At 37.9% G+C, this 8,822-nt stretch overlaps 1 protein-coding gene across 1 annotated transcript in view; it reads left to right on the plus strand.

The window, feature by feature from the left end:
* OCA2 (OCA2 melanosomal transmembrane protein) overlaps nt 1-7,273 on the plus strand; it is a 181,611-nt gene extending 174,338 nt beyond the window's left edge. The window contains exon 23 of the mRNA XM_062574955.1: nt 6,734-7,273. Within this exon, the coding sequence (XP_062430939.1) occupies nt 6,734-6,821 (88 nt within the window). The 3' untranslated portion in view covers nt 6,822-7,273. The remainder of the gene's footprint in view (nt 1-6,733) is intronic.
* The last annotated feature ends 1,549 nt before the right edge of the window (nt 7,274-8,822 follow it).

An 8,822-nucleotide genomic window follows, 5' to 3' on the forward strand; every position in this document is an offset into this window, starting at 1 on the left:
TTGAGATTACAGTGAAATACTTTTAGGAGGATGTAGGAGGCAAAACCTAATACCTCTGATTTTTCTCTCAGGATCTGATTTTCCTGATTTGAGGTTCACTGCTGGCAGTGACTTTATGGGAAATCTTGGCATAGACTCAAAATAGATAGAGTATCAGGAGAAATTATTATAATTTTAGCAATCAGAAGAAAATAGAATTATAGGTTTTGTTCAGTGATTCAAATTACACAGGAACGACTATGTATGGTAACTAGTAGGTAACCACACTGTAATTTTTATGTAATTCCAGGCTGTGTAAAATTTCATAGAGATTTAATGTTGCATTAATGATCACTGGCAGTTTTAGCCACCTGCTTTTACTAAGCTACAGCAGGTGCCTGGATTTGAGGGGGTCATGGGCATGTGATAAACATTTTTAGTTGTTTTCTTTAAACAATCAGTAAAGCCTATATTTTCAGGTAAACTGGATCAGTATACCAAAGATTTGCAACGATGAAAAGTTTGACACAATCAAAATGACAGGAGATACATATGTCATACTGTATTAAAAGGAATAGAGAGAAGAAATAGGACAACAGGAAGGTGGCTACAGATGTAATAAGAACAGAGAAATTAACTGAGAGGAGAATTCCTAGTGGCTTTGAGAGCAAGTCAGACAATAAATTAAAAATCTCTCCTTTCAATTTCCACAAGCAGAGAATTAATCAATACAGCTACTAAAAATGGATTTTTTTCTGCAAGAAATTTTGAGCAATTATTTACTTCTACAATTAGGATGAAAATTCAAACTAAAGACTTTTCAGAGAATCTCTCCGTAGGACAATTTGGCAGCAGTCAGAATGGAAATGAGCTATGCATCTAAGAATGCATAAAAAATTAATTGAAACTTCTGAAATAATTTTCTCCTCTCCCATTTTGTACTCAGAAAAGAATTTCACTCTCTGATGCAATCCTAGCTGAGATACAGAAAAAGAATTTGCTCATTGAGCTGTATTGTGTTAGACTATAACTCACATAGACCTGTGTATGTTTTGTTAAATAAATGATTTCTGTTTCTCATCAAACTGAAATTGTCCTATCTTCTATTAAAAAACACCCTTTTAAAGTTTAATTCATGAGGGTTATGATTGATCCTTTTCATTAGGAAGCATGAATGTTGCGTTTACACCATACTGTTGAAAAGAAGTGTAAATAGATTACTTTGTAACTCCAATTATAAAACTTCATTAAAAGGTGTAACTTTCATTCAGAAATGACCTTAAGCATCTTCTAAGTGTATCCACACTCAGGTCTCATTTTTGAGGCTGCTTTCATTGTTATTGCAATGTGGTTTTAAGAATGAGCTTGTGATTATTATCAGACTTCCAGAGCAAAGCATTGCATATGACCAGAGCCTGCCCAGGAATGAGATGGAGTTATCCCTCATCTCTCTGTTGTTAAATACTGTTTATGATAACATGCTGTTCTTCAGGTGTGCGAATGATGCTTTCTTGCTCTGTGTTGAATAACAGAGGAACAAGTAGGTGGGTGAGAAGGTTATACTATATGAGCTGCAGAACTTGTACTACTAAACTGTTAGCAGGGAGAAGAGCAAAATGTTAAGCCTGATGCAGACCCAAATTGTATAGTTTAAACTGCACAGGAGTGTGAGAGTGGAATTTAGCTTTGACTCTTTAACTCTTAACCACTGATGGTTCCCCATTTTTTTGGAGGCCTGTTTGCTCCATGGATGATGCCCTGAGGATGCACAGGCTGCTGTAGTTACATACTCAGAAATGTCAGAAAGGCAGAGACTGTTGTGCCTGAATGCATGATATCTACAGGTGAGAACACCTCATATGTCATGTCCCAAATCAGGCAGAATGGGGCACTGAACTTGGGTTTTGTACGTCCTAGGTCCTGCTGTTTCTAAAAGCATCACAGAATTGAGCTTGAAGGAACTGTAAGAGATCATTTAGTCCAAGAAAATGAAAAACAGACCCCAAAGGCTTCACTGTTATTATTTTTCAAGTAATATTGGATAAACTTATTGCCTAAGAAAACTGTAATATTCATATCCGTATACAAACAGTAAAAATAGGATTTATACTAGAATAATCACATAGCAGTTTCCTTCTTTTCTAAGTAATACAGAATCAGAAATCTTGCACTGAGGCAGGATCAAGCATAAACAGGTCATTATCAACAAAAAATTTCACTTCCTGTGCTGTTCTTGTGCCCACGTTTGACTTCTACTAATACATATTTCACATTTAGCTTTACAGAGTTTCATCTTGTTCATTTCAAATTCTCATTTGACTCTGCTAGGAACATGCTGACTTCTGTTCTCCACAGAGTCTGATGTCTCTTCTGCACTGGAGTGATTTGCAAGCTTTTTCCCTAGTAGATCACTGAATTTATTAATAAGTAAAACTTTGTTCAAGAGAAATCCCTGTGGCTCTCACTTGAAATGCCCTCGCTATCTCACACTGAACTAATATCTGCTGTTTGTGTGACTTCATCGAGACTGGAGTTTTAGGTGTAGACTTTTAGTAAGAAAAGACGGAGAGAAGAGTGGGGTGAATGCTAGACCCTTGCATCCATGCATTCCTTGAGGCTGGCTTCTGCTTCCTCTCTGCAGCAGTGAAAACTCGGGTGCACTCTACCTGAGCTGGCTCTGGAGATTCAGGACAAATCTTTTGTGCCATGCAGGGCATATGTATCTCCCTGTCTGCAGTGTAGGAGAGGGAATAGAAGACTAGCTTGGAACAGGATATATCAGCCCTGTTTCCTTAGTTTGTTTAAAAAAATGTCATGTCAGCTGTGTTTCAAGGTTATGCAAAAATGTATTTTTATACCCAAGATGAAAATTACTGTTTCTCAAAAATTTCAAGTTCTAGTGCAAGTAAAGTTTTTATGACTTCTAAGCTCTGCTGATCCTTTTCTTTCTGCACAGGAGCAACTGAATGGCATGGTGCCTTTTTTGGCTTCGAGGAGCATGCTGAAAATGAGAGTTGGTGGAAGTAATTTTTATGGTTTTTAAAATGTGTTCTTAGGTTTGATATACCTAAAGAAAATTTAGGTACCTAAACATTACATTGCAAGTAGTCTGGGACAGGAGTTGTTTCTGTTCAGGGAGTGCAAAAGGTAGTGTTTGGGCACCAAACCAACTCAGGTAATTGATTAACTGTGCAGTAACTAATATTCACTGACTTAGCATTATCTCTTCCCTCTCTTTGGTACACAGATTCAACAGTGAATTTAATCCAATTAAATTAGTGCTCAGACCAGTGGGCCTGAAATTCAGTTCTCAAGTTAAGGGGTAATCATCCATGCAATGAGAATAATGGCTTCATGGTTGGGCCCTATGCAAACATCCAAGATAAATAAATGAAATGGCTGTGCGTGGTTCCAGCTGCATATTTGACTCGCACTGTGGTAGTGAGGGTAAGACTACAATTCCTACATGACTGCGTGTTGTCCTGTATAATTCATCCATATGCTACACACACCTTCAAGCTGGAATGAGTTTTTTCTGTTCTCTTTTTAACGGTAGAGTAGCCATTGAATCTGTTCTCATTCTTCCCTCCTTTTGCCACTCTGCACAAAAGCATTATATTGCCATTCACTGCTGAGCTGCTATGCATTCTCCGGGGAGATTTGTTAGGTTGTATTAGAGCAGATTAAGATCTGTGCTATCCCCACTCCTCCCAGTACCAGTTTATTGTTTGCTAACTGTGAGGTCAATAACATTCTGTTTTCTGTCAAATAACAGCCTGTTTTCTTATGAGAGTTGTAGCAATCTCCGGTTCACCAGCCTGTCATGTGGATACAGCTGCAGGGAACATTCATTAGATATATTGCAGTCTGTGTGTAGGAGGATCTTTTAACCATGCTATTTTATTCCTGCAGCCATTAATGTTTCTGCTTTTTTGTCCTATTTGAACACTTTTATGAGTGAGATTAGGGAGGGCCTAATCTAATATGCTAAGAGGAGATAGGAAAGGGTCACTATGGTCTGAGAAGCAATTGGCTAACCATCATTTTTTTTTTTTTTTTTGACCTTTTTCTAAAATAATTCCAAGTGAAGCTTTAGCTCTCCTGTTTTGCAACATTATCAGCTTGGTCATAATTTAGTGACTGGATAATGATTCAGCTCTTTAGAGTAACAAGCCATTCAAAATCAAGGATCTGACCAGTCGACGTGGAAAATAAATAATGCTTACAGCTGCAGTATTGCTTTCATAGAATCATAGAATTGTTAAGATTGGAAGGGACCTCTGGAGATCATCTAGTTCAGCCTTCAAGTGAGTGGCCCATATGGGGGTCAGACCCACGACCTTGGCATTATTAGCACCATGCTCTAACCAACTGAGCTAAACCTAACCCTCAAACTTTATACACGTTCATCTGAACAAAAAGGAAAAATAAATGAACGTTTGTAAATGCATTTCAGATGTCTCAGGAAATATTTGAAAGCTGTGAAAATCTTATGATCCTTTCTAGCAATTCTCCATGTTTTTCGCCTCTTGAGCAAACCCAGACCTTCTCTCTCCTCCTCTCGCTTTGTCTTCTCCCCATAGTCCATGCCTCTGAAGCCAGAATAATGATAGTGCTGGTAATGCCTTTTACTAGAACACTGGAGGAGGCTGGCACACCAGGTATTAAATGCCAGAGAGATGGGGAAGAAAGCCCTTGGAGCCAGAAATTGGAACTGTCCTTCTGGGGCAGATCTCCAGGCCCAATATTTTGTCATGGACAGAGGGCAATGCCAACTTCTGCAGGCGGATATCAAGGAGAGAGAAATGAGATGATCTGTCAGCCCTGCCGGTCTTGTCCTTTGTATATTTTCAGTCTTGCAAGGGTCTCCTTTTGTTCCTGGCTTGCCTCTCTATCTGCTAGTATGTAGGATGGGCTCACTTTGATAATGGATCAAGAACAGCCAGGGAGCAGGCATCATGGACAGGCTTGTTTTTCATTAAATAATTCCAACTTTTTCTTCAGTGTTTGTATTTTATTCATTTCCTAATTACTCTGAAAGCTTTATAGGTCAGGGCTGTTTATTTCTGTGTGTTTGCAGTGACCCCTGTTCCTGGTGAAATCCCGTTGTTAGTAACTTGAACAGTGGCTATTAAGGTGAGAACACCTCTGTTCTGCTGGTCACATCTATGCCTGTATCAATCAGCTTTTCAGCAAAATAGTGCTCAAAGAAATACGACTCATGAGGATCGAAGGTTTAGAGTGACATTGCAGCTGTAGGTAGAAGGAGGGAGAGTGGCCAGACTGCGGCCAGCCAATCAGAAATTTAAATTTCATTTTATATATGCAGTTTCACATGCTGAGAAAGTGGGGGATGGTCTTAATGACCCAAGAGGACCCTTCTAGCTGTAGCTTCCTACAGAAAGGAGCTATTCATCAACACAAGCTCAGAAAATGGTTCCTTCCTCATCAACTGTATGGACGTTTTTTCATTAGCACTCTGATTAGCAATGGCTAAGGGGAATGGGCTCCTGAAACTTCCTCAGGGCCTCCTAACAAGCAAGGCAAGAACACACAACTAATATACCCGCATGTAATAAGCAGAACTTACTTCGAGGAAGAGAGTAAATGAAATGCTGTACTTCAGGGAACGTTGTCATGCTTTGACAAGGCATACTGAAAGCCTCGGCTGACCTTGACAAAAGCAATTACCTACAGAGGGTCATTTGTGCCATGATTGTTTCTCATCTTAATTCTCCTTGTGATTTTAGTAACATAAAACAAACTAATATGATCCCAGCAGTGGTTCTTCACAGTCCCTGAGTACTATACAATAATGTTTTGAGAGTTTCAGAAAACTCATCACCTTCTTTTCTCAAGTATCGAAGACCTGTGAATCTAGTGAAGAAGGACTCAGCCAACCCTGCAACATTCTTTCCAGTTATCGCTATCTGCTATGTTTGTCAGTCTGAAGAAAGTTATAAAATCTGGGTGTCGTTTGGAAAGCTTAATCTATGGTGAAAAACAAATAACTGTTTTAATAACTTTTACAGCTGCCTGGAGGTTATTTTCAACAGTCCTGGAAGTTATGCTAGCTTTTAAGACTTTTCCATTAGTATTCAAGTCTATTAAACCTAGTGAGTGGTATGGAAGATGAATGCTAGCGGTATATAAGATCTACAGGGAAATGATTTAAGGGGTTCCAGCCATAAATTAAGTTATAAGTGCCATATGAGGGACACACACCTAACATGAAGTGATACATACTGGATGATCTATTCTAATGGTGCATAACTTTTAAAAATTTATGTTTTACCTGTACAATTGCATTGTTGTCTAGAAAAAAGTCAATGAATGCACTGAAGTCAATGAGACTATTCTAATGTTGACCATCCATGTTTTAAATAGGCTAGAAGTAGAAATGTAAACTTGAATATTAGCATCCTAGGCATTCATAGAATCTTAGAATGGTAAGGCTGGAAAGGACCTCTGGAGATCATCTAATCCAACCCTCAGCATGGCCCGTACAGGGACTGAACCCACGACCTTGGCATTAGCAGCACCACACTCTAACCAACCAACTGAGCTAAACCTGTCCCCGGACCAAATATATACTACATCAAGGTTTTTGGCTCTGCTGTAAGCATATCCAGAGTGAGAAATATGTAGGATAACTATTAAGCTTTCTTCCCATAACTTGCTTGGAGAACAAAGTGTTGAATCATTACTGATATTTTTTTTTTTTTTTTTTTTTTTTTTTTCATTTTTGTTTCAGGTTGGGTTTCCCCATGATGATTGTGTCCTGTACCGTTGGGATGTGCTATCTCCTTGTTGCTCATGTTGTAGTAGGTTGGAACTCTTAGTAATTTATACTTTCAAGACCCCCAAAAACTTTCAATTGCATTTAGTTTATATCTCAGAATGCTAAGAAGATACATAGGAGGAAGAAGGTGCAAAACCCCCAAATTAGCTGTCAATCAAAATGATTGTCAGTGTCAGTTTTGGTCAAATCTTAACACTGTGTTCTGCGAACAGTCTGCAGAACTAGACAAGCAAAATTGAAAGAATCATATATCTAATTATGAATAACATCATTATTGTGCAGATGAAAAGGCACCATCACAAGGGAATATGTCGTGCCTGAAAGTTTGTACTGCCACTGTTTGAGTATAGTTACAGATGAAAAACTCATTCACAATAGCGGATATTCAGTAATTTCTTCTACGGCTTCATTTGTCTTTGTCAATGCATTTAGCTATTTGTATTAAAGTAACTAATATTCAAGTTGTAATAATAGACAGTCAAGCAGACTGTACACTACGAAAGATGTAATGTTATCTATGTTTAAAAATAAACACATCTCCTGAGAATATGCTCTGGAAGAAATCATTATTTAGGAACTGAGAATGCATTGTATGGAGGTTTTGTTTTTCATTTTGAAGTCTCTAATCATTGTTAAGCTGCTTTTTTTCCTAATATAAACTATTGCCTGTTTTCACATCAAATCCTGGGCATAAAATGTGAGAAAACACTGGACATCTTTCCTCTAGTTATTAATTCTTTTCTATGATGAAATACTCTAAGTCTTTTAATAGGTTAATATGCTATATGGAAGAATGAGATTATACTTTGGCTTTGATTTTGTTCTTGCTAATAATAACCATATATATATATTATGGGTTAAACCATATATATTATTTTGTATAATTGGCTGCCGAAACAGGTCAGGCTTCTCATTATGTATATTAAGTCCAGCTAGGGAGTCAAAGTTTCAGTCTCCATCTTCAAATAAATGTGTTTATGGGATTGGCTTAAATGGCAGTGGCTCTGTCTGATATCTTGAGTGACAGAAACTGGCAGTGCCTCTGTGGGAACAGATGGTGAACCAGACCAAAATACAGGGAGCGGCAGAGATTACTCACATCTGAGCAATCTTGGTGCAACTGCTGGTTGTGCAAGGATACTGTATTAAGCCCGAGGGAATGCAAAATGAAGACACCGCTGAAAGACATTTGTTCTTAACTGTTTGTTTGTTTTCATTCACTAGATTGAAAGCTGTATTTCTTTTCCTGTCAGCACATAGAAGTATAAAAATGAGATTCTGGGACACTAAAGTTTGGGACCTTCAATATATGTTACAAATTCTTTTTTATTCTTCTTTTAAGGGATAAAAAAGTAAACAAAACCTAATCTTGCTTCTAGGATCCTCAAACTCCGTGCCAACTGTAAGCAAGCTAATGCTAATGATATGATCACATTAGCTTGCATGAAGATGCATGTCTGCATTTACAGCTTGCTGAAAGGGGGCAGACAGAAGTGCAGCAGTTTTAGTTTCCGCTTACTCATTTTACCAAATTCTCTGGAACAGTTTGGTGTAAGGGAGCTCTCACTGGCTTCAGAAGTGATACATCAACAGGACTCAGATGAGATTTTCTTTCTCTTATACTACTTGTCCTGTCAAGAGAAGGCTACTAGTGCAAAGGGAACGCACAATCATATTCATCATGTTTTTAGACAACTAAAGCTAAATTCATTCTAGGAAAACTCTTTATGAAGCTTTCCTGAGGATTTCCTTCAGATAAACTGTTTTTCCTTCCCTAAATACCCATGTTGCTTCATTTACACAGCAAAAGAAGTACTTACTGAGAGCTCATATGACAAGCAAACAGTAAAAAGAAGATAAAGTTGTTTTGCACAAGCCTTTATGTGAGTGTAATCTAATGTTCAATAACCAGAGAAAGAACGGTGATAAACATGTTTTTTTGTCCTCTTGCTGTTGTTTTTCACATTAGCAGACAACATGCTAAAATGAAAATTACCCAGGTCCTTTAGATCATTTCAAGGTAATTGAAGTATATTTTTCA

Source organism: Rhea pennata, chromosome 1 (assembly GCF_028389875.1).
Source record: "Rhea pennata isolate bPtePen1 chromosome 1, bPtePen1.pri, whole genome shotgun sequence".
Lineage (NCBI taxonomy): Eukaryota > Metazoa > Chordata > Aves > Rheiformes > Rheidae > Rhea > Rhea pennata.